This window comes from Amblyomma mixtum, chromosome 5 (genome assembly GCF_055824585.1).
Source record: "Amblyomma mixtum isolate Tamu chromosome 5, ASM5582458v1, whole genome shotgun sequence".
Lineage (NCBI taxonomy): Eukaryota > Metazoa > Arthropoda > Arachnida > Ixodida > Ixodidae > Amblyomma > Amblyomma mixtum.
The window spans coordinates 1046864-1070601 of NC_143016.1; the positions used below are offsets into that span (position 1 = coordinate 1046864).

Genomic DNA, 23738 nt, shown 5'->3' on the forward strand with positions numbered 1-23738 from the left:
TGAAGTGGTGACTAGATGCTCCAGTTTAAAAACAGGCCATAAAAAAATTGGTTACAAAACAAGCCGAAGGAACACTGCATTTGTGCCTGCACACAGAGGGAGTACAAAAGGTGTAAATGACATGCAAGAAATAATGGTGTAAACAAAACAAAAAGGAGGGGGGGAGATGGAGGAATATATAAGTTACATATCTCTTTTTTTTATACTGCACCACGGACTGACCAGGCTGCACAGTGGTAGCCTAGCACCAACCACCCCTTCAAAATCCCTATGCACTTTCGAAAATTTTTTTTTTTTTTCGTGCAAATGCTTCTGCACACAATACACAGCAGGCCCTCCATTTTGGGTCACCTTTAAAAATGGGCTTGGAATACTTTCGGTAGGCAGCTTTGAAAGAACATGCAGGTGGCATTCTAGAGGTACCTGCACGAGTCTGGCGACATCCATTTCATTTTCCGTAGTCCTGAACAACAACAACCCCAACTTTGGTGGTGAGCACGTACTGATTTCAGCTCAAAGGGTTATTTTTTTTTCTCTCAACAATACAGCAATTTCCTTGCATGTCACCAGGCTCTTTCCACAGGAGATGTACCACACAACCCTGCTTCGTGCAGGAAAAGGCATGTGAAAAAGCACAGAAATAACTCTGTTCTCCGTCACGGCCTTGTAGCCTGCCTGATTCAGAAAGTGCAAAGATAGGTATCACATGGGCCCATAGTGAAGTTGGCACCGCTGAACTGTGCAAAGTTCCTATTTCCTTGCTCAGTTGTGCATCAACATTTTGCACATGCAAAATACGGTTTACACAATCCTTTCTCGTGAGTACAGGGAAAGCTTCAACACCTAACATGAACTCCCCCCCCCCCCCCCCCCCCCACTGCTTTTGCTAATGGGGCAACGGCAGTGATAGTGTTACCATGTTGTTACAAAGCAACCTTGGCTTAAGATGCTTTCTCCCACCAGTGGAACAGTAATGTTGAACAAGGAAACCATAGGGTAGCACCTAGCACTGCACAGGAAGGGACAAGCGAGCAGTTCAAAGAAAGTGGGTCGTTGTCTTAGAAGCTCCAAGAGACATTCCTGAATTACCTACCCCCTCCTTTGAACCACTCTTCTAGAAAGCATGGTAACCAAAGCATGGAGATATATTCCAGCTCATGCTGCACGTCACCAATTACAAAGCAAGCACCAGACTTCTTGCAGCACTCAGTATAAAAGGGAGCTCCATATCTGCAGTTATTCTAGAAGCCTGCTTTTTCAATTACAATAGATTCTGCACACACCACAGTGACTGAATTTTCGCTACTCACAAAAAATGTGTCCCAGTACTTCCACCATCGACATGTAACAAATGCAGCTTGTCACTTGACCCAATCTGGAACACCACATGCTGCCCTGCAGCATTAAGCATCACTGGCCCGTGGTATCAAAACAGTGTGGCTAACATCATGCCGTTACCCAAAAGTGTTAGGGTTATTAAGTTCCTGTCATCTTTTTTTGTTTTTTCTTTTTCTCCTTTCTTTCCCCAATTTCCTCCTGTTATCCACCTTGCTCCGAGGGCAATTTATACCATCACATTGTGGTGCTTGCAGCTGCAAGTCTTTTTGTCCAGTGTCTGACGAGTCCATTGTGAATGCACTGCTTGCGCTTTGGTCGTTTTGCACTCCCTTGGAACTTGCTCTGTGCCGTCTCCAGGGAAGCAGGGACGCCCTGGCCACGGGTAAGGCAGCAAGTCTCAGAACAGGATCTCCTTGGACTCTGTCTGCTCCTTGACGTACTGGGTGAACCGCTTGAGGAACTTGGGATACTCCCGCTTGTACACGGCGCGTAGCACCGATGCAGGCGCCCAGCCACCAGGATTGACTGCACATGGACACAGAGCCAAACAAGTGCACTCGTCAATTCACCACTGCTTGGTGGGCACAAGACAGTGCAGCGAAACAAACATGCTACTAAGGTACGCCACTGTACCAAAGTAGGAGCATGAGAGGAGCATGAGAGGCTGTTGGCTTCTGTCATATTTATAACGAGCCCCTCATTCCCCTTCCCTTGTTTGCTTAATTGCTTAGCGAGGGCCTCGGTTCTGGCAGCCTTGACGCCATAGGAAGCATAAGAGGGTTCTCACGCAGCTTCCACCCTCTTCGTTCGATGACGTTCTACGTCACACCTGCGGTAACTCAGGACGTTCCGCGTCCGCCGCTTATGAACGTGGGTGGCGCTGATGAACACTCTTAAGGTTAGGTTACTTGTAAACGTAAATACCCCCGAAAGCAGAAGATTTGACAGCCGTCGCCGTAGCTCAGAGGTAGAGCACCGGACGCGTAATTCGGAAGTCGTGGGTTCGGATCCCACCGGCGGCATGTGGTTGTTTTTTCTTCTGCTTTTCTAATCAATTAGAATTAAACGATAACATATTCAGTAATATTCTAAATTGATCAACACTACAAATTAAATAAATTAATTTAAAAAAAAAATCCCCTGTGCCCCTTGGTTTCTGTGGCTGTTGTCTTCTGTCAGGTGAATAACAGGTTAGTAATGCAAAATTTTTGCCTCGCAACGCTTTTCTTTCAGGTCAAGTCATCCACATGGCAGCAACACACGTAGCAAATGCAGGATTTGAACATGTGCCCATGAAGTGAATCGCACACAATCTGCAGCAGGAATTGTGTGCTCGACAGTTTGTTGCCATGAACTGCACTCTGCAGATGCTGCAAGGAAGCATGCACCCCGTAGGCCATTTGTTACTGCATCCTACCACTATGCAAGTGCATCTCGTGAACACAGGACTCGAAGACTGCCCCTGCACGGGCAAATGGAAGCAAAAACGTAAGGGTGGGACAAAACTGAAGTCCTGAGGCATCGCTACCCTTGCTATCCTTGAAAAAAAAAAAAAAAAAAGGCAGCAGTGACAGCTGTACCGTATCAGTGAAACGACTCCCTGGCCACCACTCCCTTTGGAGAGGAGGGAGTGCAAAATGTTTCAACTGCTACACACTACGGCAACAGTGATAATATTTAGCTTAGGGAGAGAAAAAAAAAAGATTCATTACCATATTTTAGTGAATAAATGTACTGTCAACAGCTGGGCACTAACCTGCTTTGACATGTATGCCATGTTCATAATGCATGTTTACTGTGTGCACAATGTCAAATTTTAACTCTTTCATCACTGCACCCACTAAGCACTGTTAGCCTGCTAACGATTTCACGCTCAGATTTCAGAATCTCCCACGTTGTTTACCACCACGCTGCATGTCCAGCTTGTAGACAATGAACCTAAGTTTTGTTTCCGATGTAGTTTTTCTTTTTCCCACTAGGCGGCATTTTTTCAACGTGCTGCGAAGACGCGGTACTGCACTCACTGCCCGCTAATGACGATTTCGCCGCTAGACTTTGGAGCCTTACGGACACGCTGCGTCACCTGGCTTGTAATTAGACAATTAAAACTTCGTTTTCGATGTAGTTTTTTTCCCTCCGCGAGGTGGCACTACAGTCCAACCTCGTTATAACGAAGTCGCATTTTACGCGGAAATTCGTTCGTTATATCCAATATTCGTTATAAAAGTATGCACTCAAATTCCCGCAGAAAAGGTCGTTAATAAACCCAAGTAAAGAGTACTTTAAGATGGACAGCATAGGGTTGGAAAATGCCCTATTTTTGAATTTAACGCGTGGTATAAGCATATCAAACCTCGCCTTGCATTTCGTACTGGAAAGCAAGAGCGAACTCGCAAATCGGGATGCATGGCCAGGTGCAAAAACCGATTTATTTAAAAAACGACGTAATCTCCGTTAGGCGGTACTTCACACTATTTGACAGGTTATATTTCTTGACGAAATGAACACAGAGCAGCGCTTTTCCGATGTCAGCTGATTACGGCCACAGGTAGGTTCTCGAGGTACCCCCGCAACTTCCTGGCCATGTCAGCGGCCTCGGCGCTGCTGAGAGCTCGCACTTCGCCATCTTCACATACATCGCTGTTTCTAGCATCATCTGCAGAAACCACCTTATCAGCAATTTCTTGGTCAGTCAGTTCGGGCGCCACAGCCAAGTTGTCATCTGCACAGATGAATTCCTCGAACGTAACGTTCGGAACCACCAGCTGACGCCATGTCGTCTCGCTGAAATTGTCCGCTTGCCTCCCAGTTGCATGCGGAAGCTTTCTGCCTACTTCTCGCTGTTCTCGGCGCCAACGGCTGCTTCTTCGCCAGACAAGACGTGGCAAACAATCCGATGGCGGTCATTAAATCGCTGCAGCCAGCCACTGCTTGCATGAAAGTCATTGTGGCTTCAGACGGAAGTGACTTCTCACCTTCATTTGAAGGACGGCACCAGACACAGGCAGGTTACGCGCTATAACGTCACTGAACCATGCAAACAAGGCATCTTCAACATTTTGTCTTGCTGTCATTCTTCACAGCGCCTGCAGAGTGGGCGTTTGCAATCTTCTGCCTTGCGCTCAAGATGGTTGATAGAGTGCTAGGCGCAACACCGAAGTCCGCGGCAATGACTTTTCCTTGCGCCCGCTGTCAACTGCCCTGAATATCTTTATCTTCGTTTCAAGCGAAACTGCTGTTTGTTAAGATGCATTCCGCGACGGCGTCTACAGATTGAACAGCAGAGATAGCGCGCGCGGGTCGGAAATTGCGACGGCGGGGGTGGCCGGGGAGCGGGCGTCGGTTCGATCACGTGCCAGTCACGTGCTAGGCAGCCGTTGATGCTAGATTCATTCGCTCTCCCTAGATGGCGTGGCGTGCGGAAGCGCGGGTGATTCAAACACATTTTAGGTTCGGGCGCTTCAAAAGATCAAAATTTAGCGTGTTTTGAAATTTTTTCCTACTTGTTTGCGCATTTTGAGCCCTGTGAATACAAAAACTGCTTCGTTATAACCGATACAGTGTCAAATTTTGAATTTTTCATTTCGTTATACAGATAGAACTCCCACAGAAATAAAGCATGTCCAACCAAACTTTTCTTTCACTTCGTTATATCCGATAATTCGTTGTATCCGTGTTCGTTATAACGAGGTTCGACTGTATATGAACGTACTTCGAAGAGGCGATAGCGTTAATTAAAATCGCTTGGCAGCCTCTGCATGCACGACGCGCACTTTAAAATGCTGCAAATTTCAGGACTCCGCATTGTCTGCGATTGATTTTATTGATGACCCGAGCAGCAGAGAGTCTGAAGGTACTGCCTTTTGTCAGGATTCAGTTCTGACATCGGCAATGGCAGAAACCAACCTGGCACACTGGCGGCAGTGCTGCGGTGCCCAACTATAGTGTTTCCAGTTATTATTTGGTAGCAAGAATACCATTCAAGTAAGAAGTTCAATTTTTTCATAGTGACCAATACAATACCAAACATTTTGCATATCAGGAAATTCTTAACATTCTTATCTTTTTAGATACAAGCGTGTCTTTACAAGTTTTGTTCAATTTTTACCTAAATTCTTGTTTTCTGGCGATTAAAATTTTCTGCTGCAATGCGTAATTCCTTATTCAATTTTATATGCCTAAAAAGCACATTTATTTAGCTTTTTTTTTCATGTATTGCATTAAATTTTATATGCAACAGTTTTTGCAGAAAAAAAGCTGCTGAAGTCTACAAAAAAAAGCACATTTTCACGCATGTGGCGACAGGTGGCAGAAACTGTGAATTGTGAGGATGACAATTATGTCTTCTGTTAGTAACTACTTTCAGTAGAACATTGCTGAGATTTCTTTGAAAGGCTAGGGCTCTCATTTGCCACGCACATTTAAAACAAGCCTCACAAGTGACAAGTGCAGAACTCACTGGTTGAGCAGTAGGTGATTTTGCATGACAGGTTGTCCCGAGTGATGTTGCTGTTTGGCTGCGGTGGGTCGACGAAGGTCTGGCACATCAGGCACACTGTCAGCCTGACACGCACGCACTTGCCCAGCTGCAAGTGAGCATTGGACGCTGCGATAACTCATACCAACTACAGCTTCGGGCTGCACAATGCAAGCCCCAGCCTGAGAAATGCAAAACTACACTGAGAAATGCAAAACACTTGGTTAATCTCTTGACAGGACGCAGAGGTGTAACAGACTTGCCCCCTTAGCAAGTCCACTTACTAGGGGTGTGCAAGTACACAAGATATTTGGAATCTAATATCCTTATATTCGATTTGATACCTGAACCTAATATAGTACATATTCAACATTATTTGGAACAAATCAAATCCATTGTCAAGTTCTCGAATAGTTTTTGAATAAGAGGCACACAGTTTGAATACAGCGTGCCGTATTTTTTTTTTGCAGACTTTCAAACACAACGCTGCTGCGATCGGTCTTTGAGGAATGGTAGACACTCCACCGCGATGCGGTCCATTAGTGTGGTGCCATTCATAATTATCATACATGGGCTCCAAGACTGGCCGACGCGACAAATTTCACCCATACTTAACAAAACTTGCATTCATGCCCGATATCTGAGAACATGGCTCAAACACTCGTCACTCTCAAACTCAAATTAGGCGCTAGTTTAACTGCTGTCATCATTGGCATCAAAAGGTAGGTAATTTTTCTATGTGCATGACTTGCTTGAAATGCAGTCAATATACTGTCTTTGCGCTGCATGTCGCCTAGCAGAGGTCAGGATTATGTTTTTCGACTGCCTGAGCTGCTGCCGCGAACACATCACTTTTTCGTGTTAATATTTGTTCTGCACAATTATTCGCACAATAATCAGGTATATTCGCACACCCCTACCACTTACCACACGGTGAAAATACAGTAGGACCTTGCTGATGTGTTTGCAGTTCATATGTTTAAGATCGTGAGTAAAAAAAAAATGCCCCAGACTATTATGTCACAGTGTGACAGTTTTTCTACTAATTAACATGTTCTCTGATAATGCAATGACCCAATAAGTAAGCTCGTAATTTCGCCAAGTTCCGATCATATGACATGCTCAGTGACCAACCACAGATTTGCTAACGCATGAGAGGGCAGAGCCACGGAGCACTCAAGATGGGCAAAAGCCCAGCACAAGTCAGCTGCCGGGGTGGGTATCGCACAGTGCTGAAGTATCGCACAGTGGCATTACACTGCACACGTGGCTTCACTGCACAGCACAAATGAAATGAGGCGAAGCCCTCAAAAAACATCAATGCTGACAGTGAAGAGATTCTGGCCCCTCTCATCCTTAGTCGCCGACTTGACATGTGAAGTTTCTTTCACGATAGGGACAACACAAATGCGCAAATTACAAGTATCAGGTAAGGGTCTTCAGATCTTGTGCCAATAAGTGCTGACCATACTTCACAGGAAGTAAAGTTGCTAAGAATTTCTTTGCACTCATTCTTGAGCCAGATTTTTCAAAAACTTAGTGATTTTGGGTCATACATTTTCACAAATACATAACACACTTTGTCCCAATAATTTTTAGAAAAAAATACCAAGAGGTTCTACTGTGCTCCATAGTGACAGCTCATTCTTTGGCCGCCTTTGAGCATTTGAACAAAATGCATCATAAGAAAACTTGATAATCTGTTTGCTTACCCCCCTATCCTACCATCCACTTTTAGCCATGGTGCAACTGCAGAACTTATGCAGTTCTCAAATACAAGTTCTTCTGCCTGTTCCCAGAACAACACTTATTTCAGGCAGGTTCCTTTTCATAGCCACCTGGTTTTGACACATGTGCTTGATTACTAAGTGGCCACAAGTAGGTCACTGAATGACAATTTTAGGTGACGATATGGTGCCCAACAAGAGCTACCGACTGAGTTTTTCAGATTCACTCACACACACGGGCCACCTAGCAGAGCTACCAATTCTCAGCGGAAATTCACAAACACTGACCACCTGAGGCAGAAGCTTCCTCACTGTACTTCTCAATATGTAGCATTTACAGTTAATTCTAAAACAGTTTCCAACGTACAGGCACGTGCGGTGTGTCGCATGAGTTGTTGCAGACGATCCAGACGTCATGGGCATCGGGGTCCTCCTCGTTGGGTGCCCGTGCCATGTGAGACCAGAAGAGGGCATCTCGCTGGGTGGCCGGCCACACCCGCTTGTGGATCTGGTGCACAATGACCGTCATGGGCTCCAGGACCTCTAACACTTCCATGTTTTCCAGCGTCGCTGCAACACCATAACGGAGGAATGAAACAAGCAGAGTAAATGCTGCTCCTCACCCTTCACAACAAAACCCAGAGACCTTCACGACAACAACAACAAGTAACATGAATGGCACTTCTCGGCCTTCTAAGCAAACCTTGGGGCACTCAGATCAACAACAATGCCTGTTACCAACCTAGATACCAGGCAAAACAATGCAAAGCTGCCTTCACGATCACTAGACATGCAAGAAGTACCCTTGGTAGAGAAACAACTTCACTTGTTAGGAGAAACGATGCAGTGGCTCTCTGATGCACAGTGCACCTTCCCATACCAAAGCAATGCAGCAACGCCTTCATGAAGACGTGCACAGGAGTGAAAAGTGAAGCAGCACTCACTTTCCCAGTCGAAGCGCACTTCGGGGCTGAAGAAGTAGTGGCAGACCTCACGACCTGTGACTCCGCGTACCACATGCACAGCCTTGAGGGGGTCGCACACAATGCCGCCCTCCTCCACCTCTCGCCGGTACATCTTCATCTCTCCGTCTTCAGCGAAGAGCTGCCAGCCGCCCTCTCCGACGCCCATCTTGGCATAGCGCAGCTGTTCCATGGTGATATCTTCCACCTGCACCACCATACGGGAAGTAGGATGACTTGCCTTGAATGGCTCAAGAGCAGCTAGACCTAAGAGTGCTATGGCTGACGTTTGCGGTCAACACGAGTTGGGGCCCCAAGACCCCGTTTTTCAAGTAATTTAACCCCGAGAAGCTCAGCACCAAGCCAGGGGAAAGCTTGTACCGACTGGGAGCTGGTGGGCACCACACAGGGAGTAAAAAAAGTTGCATTTCAAAAAAGTTTCAAAGAAGCAGGAGGTCCCATGGCAAGGGTATGCTAATGCAACTGCATGCAACCAGAGCTGCAGTCGAAGGTGCTCACTACCCACGATCCTGAAGACCCTCTACCAGTCTATGCTACAGTCACTGAAAAAACTAACACTGCCCTCGCCTAGAATGCAAGGTGGCAATGGGTGTGCTTTGCATCACGACTGCGACATGCCCGTGGCTGTGTTACACATTTCGGTAACGACAACGGCAGGGCTCCGATCGAAAGCCAAGCTAATCTTAGCGCTTGCAAACACAGACAGCACTTGTCACTTCATTGATAAAAAATGTTTTTCCAAGACCCTCTTTCCTTCTTAATCCACCAAAAGTGACCTGACTACCATGACGAACACAGTTCCACTGGCCAAAATCTTGGCCAGTGTTTTGTATGCATTCACATTCTGTTCAACCATCTTTCCATTTTAAAAGCTGCCCAGACTTAGCGTCACTGCACTATAAATGCACTGACTGGCTTGTTAAAGGGACGCCAAGGACAACGCTACTCAACTTTTGTTCTCAACAATAATTGATTCTTTCTTTTTTTCTGGTTATGTTGATATGATGATGTTTTTCTGGCAGCAAAATACGCATTTACTTGAAAATTGGATTCAAATTCTCCCACCACCCATTCAAACCAGTGATGTCAAGGCCAAAGAGGACTCCGTGATCACTGTTAGGAAGTGAATCGCGGCACAGGCTGGCCTCGGGGGTCCGCTGACTAGAAACTGTCTTGACACACAGCAGTCTGCTTGATATAACGGCCAGTGGATGGTGACACCTGTATTTCATGTTCATACTTCCTCTATAACATTATAAAACCTCCCTTCTCTACGAAAGCAGCCTCTTTGCCATTAAAAGTGGTAGTCTATCGACACAAGCCCACTTCATTTTGTCTTCAACGTCCCCTTAACAAATGTATTGTCCTGCTATGTTGAAAAGAAATAACAGAGACAGCGATCAGGTCCACCAAAACTGGAAGCAACGATTGTGAGGTTAATTCAGTACATAGCGATTGATAATACTCCTTCCAAAAGCCTAGACTTAGCCAGGCGATCAAAGTAGAATCACATACATAGGGCTCCTCACCTGCCTTGGCCCAACACCCATTGTGTTTCTGAATTCTACTTCCACACTGCTAGAGCACACAACCAATTCCACAGGGGCAGACGTCCCTAAACCACCGCCTGCAGTCTCTCACCACATAAAAGCTTCTCATGCCATGGAGCAGAGACAATACGAAAGCCTGTTGTGCCATTTACGTTGGTGAGCATACTGTCAGGTCTAGGTCAAACTCTTGACATTCCAGAAACGTGCAACTATATTTATGACCCACAATGGCTCGAAAAATAAAAAAAAAGCTGCATTTTTTTTTCAGAGCGCAAGTGTACAGCACAAGCAAAACATGGATTGTTTGCAAAAATCGTCACAAAATCCCTTCAGAGAGTCGAGGCAGGCAATAAAACTGTAAACTGCACAAACCTCCTTCCAAAGTGGATGTTGAGAGGCTGCAGAGGCTGGCCGCAACATCTCACGCACCCTGTTTTTGATCTGACGCTGCAAAAAACAAGCAAAAAACAGGCAAGGACACATCACTCATGCTGTTTTTTTATTGAAGGTTAAAATTTTCCAGCTCTCGAACGAAGGCTAAATGTTCTGTGCTCATCAAGGGCAATGCCACATAAATGACATCTTTACCAACGACAACAGACAAAAGCATGAAAAGTGACGGAAAAGTGAGAATACAATTTTTTTTCCTGTTCTGCAGTCACAGTGCACAATATAACACGAAGCAAGTCCAAAATAATGTGTTTTGCGACAGGTGTCTAGCATCGCATCCGATGAGGCTGACAACCATCAGGGATGACAGCTGCTGTTTTGATGTGTCTTTACTGCCGGAAAACGAGATTGGGCAGCAAGCAAGCTGCCAGAGTAAGCTACAACAAGACACAAAGGTAAAGCATCTAACACCAATGAAATTGCCCGTGAAAGAATACAGCAAAAAAAAAGGGGGGTGTCCGTTGTGTCATTGAAAGTCTCTAAGCTCAGTACCACCTGTCAATACTATTTACACACAAGCTTAGCCATGCCCTAACTGACACCAGTAATACAGCACTGCTAAAATTAGAATTACGCTCTCAAGAGTCTAAAATATCATGATTTGACTCTTAGGACTCCCAACTTAGCCCTGCTGCTTGAAATGCTCTTCAGCGTGACATCAAGAGTTTTGGGATTGAACAGAACTTTGCATCAAGTTTGGGTTTGGTTCTCCTTGAAAACCACAGCATGAGAACTACATTAGGCCACTGCCACTAAGTGCTCCATGCTTAACAGCAGGGCAAAGCAAATGCACATGCAACGAATTTGTCTGACCACTATGGTGAAAGATGCTATGACACAGCTGCAACAGGCAGTTGTGCGATGACTTCAGCCAGAAGGTGACAAGCTGACTAAGTTTAACTTTACATTCTACATGTAGACCGTAATCTCAGATGACTGTTCAGCATGCAAGCCACAGTATGAATTGGAGAGGACCAACTGAGAAGTGCCAGCACTGCACGGAGAAAACCCCTATTATGTACAGCTGTTATCATTCAAATGCTCCTGCACTGGCTCAGACATCTTTTTTTCTACAACACAAGAGAAAATACCCTGAAAGACTACACGTTGTTGGCCGGTGCCTCTTGGCTTTTTTTTTTTTATTTATTTCCTGTACACTGATTTAGACACATACTATCGTACAACTTGACACAGAAAGAGCGGCAGTTTTTGCTACTCATCGCCATTCGCAACTGGGGTTCTAGATGATAATTTCAATCCGGCATGCGAATGTATGATGCGCTCCACAGGCAAATGCTTAAAACTGCAGACTAACAATGAACTGCGCTAGTTCTGTTTCAATTACCACTGAACAACTTCGAGCATGAAATTTCGTTTGAATGTTAGAGATATCCCCCATACGAATATTTTACTTCCCTCCATGCTGCTCTTTCCTGCATAGCCATCATACAATGGTACAAACAATATGTGGTAAAGAATGCAGAAAATTTGCAAGGCAACTTGCATAACTTCAGTTTTCCCAGGTATGAAATTTCCCGGGAGCAATTGACCTTACAGACAAGTATGAGCTACACAAGCATGCGAAAGAAGACTCCTACCCGTTCTTCTTCCTGCTGTTCGTTCCTGTCTAGTGCAGCATCAATGGCGTCAAAGAACTCGTCTTCATTGATCATGCTGTGTGGTCCCTCCTGTACAATAAGGCAACACGCAAAGAAAAAAGTCATATCGGTGACACCAAACCACTGCTGAACATGCTCAGTTCACTTCCATTGAATGGTAATGCAATCTAAATCTTAAGTTAACTCTCATAAAAAGGTTGTTGTTAAGCTGACTATAAATCTCAACAAAGTAAAAGCAAAGCTAAAACCAGATTCTTGGAATTTGATACCTACTTGATTGAGTGTGAAGTGTCATTTATTAAAATCAAACCACACACTATAGAACATTTTACTTATGCTGAACACATTCACAATCATTACATGATTTACTTTATTCCACAAAATATTTACCACATTATCCATCAAAATTTGTCTCAATAACCGTTCAAAGAAATGTAATTCTTTACCACAAATTATTTGCCATAATTAGAGGACCCAACAATCGAAAAATTCAGAGGCATTATGCGAGGATACAAGACAATGACTTCTAAAATAATGGCATCACAGATGTTGGCTACATGAGACACCCCTTGCTGCACCCTGGTGAAACACACCAGAGCTCCTGGCCACTATTAGACAGAAATCCAGGGCTACAACAGAATGAAAGGCAGGGCGTTCACCTCGTAATCCGGGCCTCCAAGGACAGCTGGAGGCTGTGACCTTGCTTCGGACACGGCTTGCTTGTATGCCTCCTCCATTTTCTTGCGCTTGTCCACCTCCTGCATTGCATTCGCACCAAGAAGTTTAAGCCGTCGCACCCATTTTTCACCTAAATTTGACAACGAAACTGCGCAACTTATAGAAATTCCAAATTGCACACATAGTTACAAGTCACAGAGTTAGGAGTGCCTTAATGTAACTGCTGCTGTTGCATCAGGTTATTTTGCAGCAGAAAACTCGAACCAGCATGATTGCAACCAATTCCGCTGTCTAAATTTTCAACAATTTAGCATTTCCATGTCCTCTTCAACTAATCAACAAAATATCCAGTGCTGTGCACAGCACTGCAATACAGATCTCAGTGCCCACATGCCTATACATGACAGATGCACTGCACATGCCACTTAAAAAAAAAGGAAAACAAAAAAAAACCTTTGTAAAGGAAACGTATGTGCCAAACAAATGTTTATAATATATATATATATATATATATATATATATATATATATATATAAACATTTTCCAGCATTACTTGTACTTCCAGCAAACTTTGTCCAGCATTACTTGTATGCATCATCTGACCCCCATGTCACTCTAGGCATGTAGTTATTGAAATGCATCCCTAATCTGTAAATGATATATATATATATATATATCATTTATATCATTTACAGATTAGGAATGCATTTCAATAACTACATGCCTAGAGTGACATGGGGGTCAGATGATGCATACAAGTAATGCTGGACAAAGTTTCATAAGGTACTCCCTCTCCAGTGCTATGTCACTTTGACTATCAATTGAATGATTAGATTTCATGACATGACTGCCAATACGAATGCAGCTCTTCACATTGATGCTTTTTATATTTTTGCAATGACTTTTCCATTTTCCATATGCTCCACCCAAAAGCCAGTTCCTTCTAACTTTTCGATCACCTATTGATCATTGCACTCCCCAACAAAGAACTACACTTGTGTTCATAACAAGTCAATGAATAATCGCTCTACTCATTAAGACTTGCCAAGATGGCAAGGTAAGCACAACAGATGTGTCTTGATGATCAAAGACATATCTCATCTGAAAGCAAAAGGGAGGAACAAAAGACATGCTCATGTGTACAACCCACCAGCCACGTCAGATGACTCTCACAAACAAAATGATCCAGTTTTGCACTATTTCTTACACAGCCTCATAATACAGCCATTTAAGTCAACACCCTTCTATTCCAAGAATTACAGCCAAATAAACAGCAGCAGGAGTGACATCACACTGGAAAACAGCGCAGCAGCAAGGCACACCTCCTGCTCATCTTGTTGGCAGCAGCCAATCTGGCACACACACAAACACGAGCAGAGTCTTGTCAGCCTGACTGAGAAGCGTGTGCGGCAGCACTGAGCTGCCATTTGCCACCACCGCCAGAGATCAGATCGTGCGTCAGACTGGGCGCCAGAGGCGAGGGTCCCTATCAGGAGCAACAGCAGCACGCTCTCACTTTTCTCTCTCCCGCCCCCCCCACTGCCAAGCTGGGCAACCCGAGAGGCCAACAGAGATAACAGGCTGCAGATAGACGCCTGCAGGTTGCACTGACAAAGAGGAAAAAGAAGAATCTCTAAACTGTCACAAATATGAGCCAGGCAGAAGTTCCAAGTTTCTGCACAACCATAGTACTGTGGCACACACCAAGCAACTAAGACAACCTAAGCAAACCCTCACCCACCTCCTGCAGAAACGAAAAATTTTGAATTCATTGGTGACGGGTGACACCCTCAATGGCTGCTTTCTTCAGGCTAGTTAGAGCAGAGAAATTAAGCCAGATTATAGCCTCAAGCAGCTTCCCCGAGAGGACATCGACCAAGAAACGCAGGAGTGAAAAGAGTGAAACTGTCATGCTTTGCACAAGTGCACCTTCTCTGCTTAGCATCCTAGTGCCCAAAGGTGGCCAGGATGGCCGAATGCGAGGAACAACCGAGACGCTGTGCACTCCTGCAACCAGAGCGAAAGAGCCCGAATCGCGAGGGTGCTCACCCGTTCCAGCTTCCGCTTCCAGGCTTCCTCGCGTTGCGCCATCAGGTCGATGCAGTGTGACAAGGTGGCCAGGATGCCTGCCGTGGTGGCCTTGAACGTGATGGCCTCGCCACGAAAGTCAACTGGAGGCAGTATCCCCGGTGCCGCAGGTGACCGCCGCTCACGGCCCCGGTCACCACCTTCTGGGTGCATCAATCCCCATTCAGTGAAACAACGAGGAAGCCTCACATCAAAAGTCCTCCAAGTCAGTGGGTGCATGCCACTCGAACAAATTCCACCCAGAACTTACTGCTCTAGCACAACTTATGGAAAAGTAACAAATTCAATCACAATAACCAAATTATGCAACACAGTATAGCTCTATTAGCCCATCACATTCATCATGAAGTGTCGCATTACTAAAATACACAGAATGCGACACACTGTATTCCAGAATCATGAAGGCACGTGACAATGTACTGAAACCATGAAACCAGATGAGTATAGACAACACAGAAAGCAAGGCTAGAGATATTTTGTACAATAAGAAATAATTTGCAGATATTAATATTTCCCAAGCACAATTAGGTGGGTGTGTGAACTAATGAACGACTAATATTATTCAGTACAAGCATGTCACAAGGCAGGGTTTTCAAATATATTCAGATGCGCTATGTTAAGATATGCACATACAGTAGAAAGAGGAGACAAGCCAGAGCTTTGGATGGGTAAAAGAAGCACAGTCCGAAGAACAAAATTAGTGCAATGATGAAGCAGCAAAGACAGACATGGCACCTGCTGTCACAACACTCTTCACACAGGAAATTTTCAGTCAACTACAATATTTCGGGAATTTTCCATGAGCTCCTCCATTGTATACACATTTCTGCTTTTACATGCTCCAGCCCTCCACATATGCTGTTCTACAGCATATTTTGCAGCAACAATGGCAATCTGGTTAGCACATCAAACATTCAGGGATGCTGGCACATTGAGAATAAAATTTCTTTAGAAGATGCTGTCTAGCGCTGCTTGCAAGATAACACAGGCTGAAGCTTTATAAGGCAGAACCAACAGAGTAGCTCAGTGCCGACAACACCCTGTCCAATAACAGGCGACAACAGTGATTGTTATCGGCTGGGCTGACTCGCACGAAGATAAGACATGGGTGTCAGTAGATAGCCGCACAAAAGCAGCACAAGAGAATGAATAAGCCACTGAACAGCCTTGGCAAGAGACCTCCAGCTGTCATGCCTTGCTCATCAAACTAGAAACAATTTAATGAACGGTCATAAAGGTGCAAAAAAAAAAAAGAAGAGAGAAAGGTCCCGCCTAGAACCATTCCAATTTCATGTTGCTGACTTCCCAGATGCAATGGAACACGATGCAGTGTATGCTGATAAGTGCTCAAACTGCTTTCCAGAGCTTGGCAGCAGTGCTAGGTGCCATCACAGGAAGCACATCAACAACGTTTACACCTTAAAACATAAGAACTGCACCTGTATTTCCTAAGCTATAAATTGGCTCTTCTGCCATTTTTTGATCGCATAGCAGTGCTGTGAAAACACCAGCACAAAATGAACATAATGCCAAGAACATAAAACATTGCCATCGTGCTCAGTGTAGCCCTTGGACTGAAATGTGGCTTCTCCTTGCTATACTCTCCCTGTCCCTTTTATTTCCGCCGGCCTCAGCTTTGGTCCTCATGATATTAGACAGCAATTGCCAAGGCTGGCAACATCTTTTCCTCCCTTCTTGTATTGTTTTAATAAACAATTAACACTATTACAAAGTGACACCTGAGTGCTACTTTAACAACTGAGTGCTTTGTCTTACGGAGTAAAAAAACAAGCTCTGATGAGGTAGCTAGGTCATCAAGTGCTAGGCGCAGGTCCAGCCAATATAAGCAGGAACACTGAATTTTATAACAAAAGATGATTATTTTGCATGTTTCTTTTTTTTTTTTTTCAAGATAGGGTTTCTGCGGACAAATGTTCCCCATAACGCCATCTTACGCTTTATGCAGAAGTAAAGAGCTGCTCACGGCCAAACGCAAATCAGCACATGAATCCTAACAGTGTGCTCGAAAGGCAAACTATGTCCACCAACAAGACACAAATTCGCCACCTGACCATGCGCACAGTTTTCTGTGCACATAAAAGCAGTGAGCCACACATCAAACACATACAATGTCTGCATACGCGACAGCACCTGATAATATAAATTAAGTAGTCACACTTCAAAAAATGGCATCCAGCAACAGCAACAAATTTGAGCACATGCCCTCAGATGCACTAAGGTGCCAAGTGACATGTGTGTCGCAATAAACCCACCTTTAAAGTGAGATGCCAAAATCTCCAATGTCTTTGATGCCGTGTCTTCGCCTAGGACATCTCTCATCAGTGGACTGCCATCATCCCCGTTCTGCTCTGCAGCTGCAGTAAATGCATTCAAGCTACCTCAGGAAGCGATTCCTTTCCTTGCTATCAATTACCAGCTGTGTTCCCCTAACAACTAACGACGTAGTGCATACAAAGGGAAATTCAAGAAATCAGGTGAACCGGGACAATAGATGTCAAATGATCACAATGACATGCGGTGGTATCCAATGCCTAACTCTGATCAATAGTATCTACTGCTGCTTGAGCAATCAAAGAATGCAGTGAGTAATGCCTAAAGGCAGGATATTTGCTCTTGCTTCATCTTTATTGTTCAGAGCTATCGTCTAGCTTCAATGAAGACCGATGAGCCTGAATTGCCCAATTTGCTGGAATAGGTACCTTGCCTGTTTCTACAATCTAAACTTTGCACAACTTTCTGTGCTATGCACACACATGAACACTATGATACTGACAACCAGATGAAGTTCACTGCCAGTTAGATTCCATGTTAATGGACCTCCTAGAAACAGAAGCGTTTGCTAGCAAATTTCATGTGTACACTTGCCATGTTCAAAGAGCTCAATATGCCATATACTACCAAGAATGTCGTTTATAAATTCTTTATTCTATGATGTTCCCATCTTTTTTAATTATTTTCTCATTTTTTAAATCTTTTACAAATTTATCATGACACTAATGAGTGCATTATGTAAGTGCAAATATATAACATTCTATGTAGAAAAACACCAGGCTGCTAAAAAAATTTGGAGAATGTTACTGCATCAATCATTCCTTTGGCGACTGCAGACTCCTGTGTTTTACTGCACCGCCAGGCTTTCTGCGTGTTTGGTACAGCTATGAAGCACATAAATATATTTAATGTCAAAGATACTAAATATATTTCAGTGAAATTTTGTATTTAAGCTTGATTTGTTAGATATGATTTGTTAGGGTTTAACGTCCCAAAGCAACTCAGGCTACGAGGGACGCCGTAGTGAAGGGCTCCGGAAATTTCGACCACCAGGGGTTCTTTAACGTGCACTGACATCGCACAGTACACAGGCCTCTAGAATTTCGCCTCCATCGAAATTCGACCGCCGCGGCCGGGGTCAAACCCAAGTCTTTCGGGTCAGCAGCCGAGCGCCGTAACCACTGAGCCACCGAGGCGGCCTGTATTTAAGCATTCAGTAGGCATTAAAATATGCATGCCAAATTCCACTGCTCTACATAAAAATTTAAATTTCACATCCAAAACACGTGTCACCCCTTTATCGGCTACTTAACATTGTTGCGAAATTTTACTGCATCCTCTCATACACTACACATGTGCAAATTATTGCAGAAGGTAACCTGTCAATAAGCCCCAAGAATCACAGTGTTCCCATAAATACAAAGGTCCTGCAACAACATGGAACACTGCGAAAACAGCATCTGGCAAAAGACTACGCTGTGAAATTGTCTACCAGAATATTTCAGAGTCTCCCCGATTTAGGTTTTTCCCCGATTATTACATATGAGAATAAAGCACTAGAATGAAACGGGGTTGACCAACATTATTTGTCTCCCAACCAAATAGTAGGAAAAGGGTAAAAGGTAACAAAAAAAATACGGGGCCGCAGAAGCACCACCAAACGCACGAGAACACGAGAAAAGAAAAAAAGAAGTACACAATAAATAAAACTGACCTGCGCAGGCATCAAAGTAGGCCTGCAAGGTGTCAACCTGGCGGCAGAGAATGTCTCGAAATGTTTCCATCTCAAGCAATTTCTCCCGAAGACCTCGGCCTTTCTTCAGAGAGGACACGCTTGTTGAGCCCAGGGAAAGCGCCGAGCCGTGGCGCCGCAGGCTGTTCTCACTGCCATAGGCCGAATCAACCTGGAGATGAGTGATTCAGCAGGGTACAATCAAACAATGCTCAGGTAGAGGGTTGGCCAACTCTCTCAGCATATAGTGGCATCCTTTAGCAACTAAGCACTGGCCAAAGAAAAGTGACAGAGTGAAAGCTAGAATCCCTTGAAGGCTAGTGTTACAGTAATAATGCGACAAATTAAATGTTCACCTCCTTAGCACAAGATACCACCTCATAAACCTATTTTTTATTAAGTAATGCGGGCTGTGTACCAGTTCTATCATGCTGCCAAGAACACAACTGCAAGCATCAGCTTACCTTGTAGGCGTCCAAGGCTTCAACCCACCGATTCCTCTCCTCTGACCCGTCTGCCCGCAAATACCAGACACAGTCATTAACGCTGACGTCGAAGCGGCACTCGTCGAACTCGTGTGGCTGTAGAAAAAGAGACCACACACAGCTCTTCAGAACTGTGGAACAGTGAGCAATGCTAAGCGATAACCAGATTCCTGAACTACCGAATTTCACAGCAGCTCAGAATACAGTGCCGCAAATGTGTATGCTACGCACAACACTTCAAAACCAAGACGCACCAGTAAATACCAGTAAAAGAACCCGGAACCATTCCTGTCGGCCCTTTCCTCTCAATTCGGCGCTATCCCCAGTGAATACAGCACATAAGATGCTGCCACTAGCCAGCCTCAGTGGCCTCTTGTGGGAGAAGACAGTACATCCATCAGCATGCCATTAAAGAATAGACAGCACAATGACAACCGTGAATGAGGAGTGCTGCAGTAACAAGCACATCTACAGTCATGTTTTATGGCTTATGGGGTTTAACGTCCCGAAGCAACTCTTGGCTATGAGGGACGCTGTAGTTGAGGGGTCCGGATAATCCACCCTTTTCACAGACCACTCTGCGCATGCATGCCTCTTCTCCTACAGCTCCACTGGTTGAAAACAAAACCACAAGCCCCTAGTGCGCATGCACAGTTCATGTTAGTGACAGGTGCATGCGACAGATGGTGGCAGCTGTCAAAAGCACACCCACTTAGCAGGTGCAGCTCGCTCCACGTGGAACCGGATTACGGCTACATCTACCACGCGTGTTTGAAACAACCAGTAGCAGAAGAATTTTCGCAGCTTTCCACAGGGCAACATTTTGTGAAAAAGGTGGATTCCCATCACCTGGAGTTCTTGAACATTTACCAACATCACACAGTACATTTTGCCTCCAATGAAATGTGGCTACTGATGCCGGGATTGAACACATGTGATTTGTCAGCACCAAAGCACCATAACCAACTGAGCCAGCGCAGCGGCTACATGCACAGTCAGGACTAATATCATCTATATATCAGAATCAATGACAACTGATCACCTAGATCAGAACCAATTATGACTCTCAGTTTCACATCAGCAAAACAAGACAAATCTTTCCTGGTGCGACAGTCGCTCCTTTTACAATAAAAGTGATGCTAAACAGTAATGTCGCCAAAGGCCACCTCACATATCTCACAAGGCCACCACACATATGCTCACATATCTTGTTCAGTCTTCCAGCAAAAATGAACTGCAGTGGTGTACTTTAATCTGAAGAGGTTAAACCTGGAGAGATTGCTGTTAGCTGTCACAAGGGCGTGCACTTTGTTTGTATTTCCCAGCATGCAAGCAATGTAACAAATAGAGGGCAGCCTCAGAGACAGTATAACAGTTGTAACAAAAGGAGAGTTAGAACCCCCTCAAGACTGAAAAAGCAAAAGAATAAAAAACAAGGAAGAAAGCGCTGCATTCTTTGACATTTATGCTTTGTGTATCGGGCCTAGGCCTCACAAATCACACAAAAGGTTCTCATGCAAATTTTTGTACGCAGAGCTATGCACAAAGAAAGGGAATACTACAAGCACTCACAATGATATGGGTTTTTGGCAAAGGATGTGAACAATAACACTTTGCATAATACCTGCATAATAAATGCGTAGCCTAACATAAGCGAATGTCACATCTACGTTTCCTCCTCAGACATGTATGGTTCTCCATTCAGTATAGTCTTCCCCCACACAATCCACTTAAAAAAGAAAAATGTTGACCCATATACAAACCCCTTTACAAAAAATGGAATATTAGGCTCACTCTAAAATTCAAGGTTAAGAAGAGAACTGTGCTATATTTCTGGTCTTCCCTCCCACACTGAAGACAACATGCAACGGATCCTTGTCCGTTGTTAAAATGTAAAAGTTTGGGAGAAAAAAAAATGAATCCGCGAAGTTTGTCTCAGCAAATTAAAACAGCGTGGGGTTTCGGCTCCGCAGTTTTCAGCTTAGCATGACTAGCGTAGTATAACGCCTTGCACACGCCTCCCGCGATGACGGAATCCCCGCGAAATAACGAAATCGCGCCTTTGTCAGCTCAATGTTTTCCACTTTCGTAGAAGTAGCAGATGCCTTCTTAGTCACGTGCTTTGATGCCCACTAAGACTGCTTTTATTTCCCAGTTTTCCTCTCGAAGCCGCGGTAGCGGTTTCATTGACCACGACGCCCTTGACAGCTACTCATCGCGGCAGCTAAGCTGAGTCCTCTTTCCTCTTAGAAGGACGCCGATCCCGGCAAAAGAAAGGAAGGCAGCATAGGCACGACATCCGCGCGTCGCCTTTCCTGTGTAGCAAGCTCGCGTGTCATGCAACGCAACAGCGCAGTGAGGGGGCGTTGCCTGACAAAACGACGCTCGGCGCGCAATAAATATCGCCACGCTTTTGCAAGACGGAGCCTACAGCTCACGTAACGCGGCTCTGACCGGGACGTCCAGAACTTCACAAAGTCCAACACGCTGATTCGTGCGACGTGTCCGCCAAGGGGAATCGCGGTTGTTGCATTTTGAGAAGATAATGTAAACAGTCGCGCCACAAGCGACGCGGCAACGCCGCAGCCGACACCTCCCCTACGCGACAGCCGTCTCCCGTCGCCGTGTGCATCCTAACAGCACAACACGCAATGAGCACATGGAAGATGCAGTACAAAACCGCTGCGGCGACGTTAAAATTAGATTAGCCGGAAGGATCAGCACCTACTCCTTGCAGCATCCTCGGTTTTTGAGAGCAGCAAGGGGCGGGGATGCAAAAGGGCGTCGCCATACGAACACGATGAAAAATCCTAATTTCGCCCACATAGGTGCTGTCTGCTTTGCCGCGGCATTCCCGACTACAAAACGATGACGGAGAATGACTCCCGTCCGCTCTAGCAGCAGGAGTGGAGGCAAATGAGGGACAATTAGGCCTAAACTTCCGAGTGCCCACCTTGACCGTAGCCTTGTAAATGCTGATCGCGCCACGACATCCAAAGGCCGTGTCATTTTCCGACTTGTAGTAGGACAGGGTGCCATCCTTGAGCACAATGAATCTGTCCTGCCAACCATGGATGTAATTGGTCCATTTGCACAGAGTTCCTTGCAGTTCGTGAGGACTGGTCGGGTGCTCAAAATCCTCCTCGTCGTCACTCAAGTTGATGCTGTGGTCATCCATCGTGTTCAACATGTCGTGAGGTCGGTCCTGAGGTGGTAGGGAGGGCGACGGCGTTGAAAGCCAATCCAAACAGGGTCTCAGCAGCGAGACGTCTGTTTCTGCTTTGCCTTACATGCCTCGCGCACTCATATCGCCTGTATCGGTCGCCATCTTAGATTTTAGGAAACAAAAAAAAATGACGACAAAAGAGTGCTCTCAGGGTTGCTAGACCTCTCTGCGATTCAAGGCCGTGAAGGCCGTAGATGGGAATGGCGATTCAGTGTTTGGCGGCAAAATTGAAGGCTTCGAAACGCTGTTAACGACGCTTATTTTTCCTAACGTATGCTGAAAATGAGGAAGGCACCGATATTTTTTCTTAGCTGAATTCCGATCCCGTTATTTCGTTGTTTACAAGGCAAATTCGTCTTTTAACGAGTTTGCGGGCCGAGTCGCATACTGAGGCCACATTCCGCGGTGTCCCTGTATCTTGTTCTGGGTTTGCCGACCGCTGATTCGATATCTGCATACCCTTCGCGCTGATCTTCCTTCAGCGTGCTGATGATAAGAACTGATGTCGTTTTGTCTTGCTCTTGCCTAGCACCAACTGTCTGGATATTTCTTTTCTGCGCCGCTGCGCCAGCGTAAAGGAAGGAGACCTAGAAGAGGAACATTCAAGACTTATGCTGGGCGATCCTGTCTGTTTAGCTTCAAAGAGTCCATCCCTTACGCTGGTGCAATGCTCAGAATTTTAGACCTGAGACTACGTCATGAGGTGAACAGGAAGAATTCTGATGACGCCAAACCGCGCTGGAGGCCCTATAAGCCACACCAATTTCTGGAAGCGCAGCGAGAGGCGAATTAAGTTTTTCATCGAAAAGCATAATTTTTTTTTTCTTTGAACATGAGGTTTAAAAAAAAGAAGAAATGTGAAAAAGGCGATCATAAAGCTATGAAGCAGACGTTTAAAACGTAAATGGAAAATGATTCCAAAGATCGTCCAGGCAACCAATGCGATGCAGAAGGACGCATGGCACTGCTGCGAAATAAGTAGCATGCGATTTGCATTTTGTCATTCAACGCAATGTTTTATTCCCGAAAAGTCTCGTTCTCCATACGGAATCTTAAAAAAAAAACATTATCGCAACCCTGCAACTGGTCGTTT

General features: G+C 45.0%; 1 protein-coding gene across 2 annotated transcripts; it reads right to left on the reverse strand.

Moving 5' to 3' along the window:
* Nucleotides 1-868: 868 nt before the first annotated feature.
* Nucleotides 869-22767, reverse strand: cert (ceramide transfer protein). 2 transcript variants are annotated; one of them, XM_089542954.1, is made up of 12 exons: nt 22373-22767; nt 19399-19515; nt 18917-19106; nt 17184-17285; nt 14872-15050; nt 12804-12902; nt 12124-12213; nt 10448-10522; nt 8487-8712; nt 7910-8112; nt 5798-5924; nt 869-1863 (listed from the first exon to the last, which is right to left on the reverse strand). In XM_089542954.1, exons 1-12 carry the CDS (start codon nt 22607-22609, stop codon nt 1736-1738), a joined length of 1773 nt encoding a protein of 590 aa, XP_089399080.1. In that variant the 5' UTR covers nt 22610-22767; the 3' UTR covers nt 869-1735. The 2 variants fall into 2 exon arrangements, with proteins under 2 accessions (XP_089399080.1, XP_089399079.1); XM_089542953.1 differs by having other exon boundaries at nt 14872-15053.
* Between the last annotated feature and the right edge of the window lie 971 nt (nt 22768-23738).

Coding starts and splice junctions, on each gene's coding strand:
- cert (XM_089542953.1), bottom strand. CDS start 22,609: ATGTTGAACACGATGGATGACCACAGCATCAACTTGAGTGACGACGAG. Junction 10,523..12,123: donor AACAGCAGGAAGAAGAACGG/GTAGGAGTCTTC, acceptor TGTTTTTTGCAG/CGTCAGATCAAAAACAGGGT. Junction 1,864..5,797: donor AATCACCTACTGCTCAACCA/GTGAGTTCTGCA, acceptor GTCCATGTGCAG/TCAATCCTGGTGGCTGGGCG.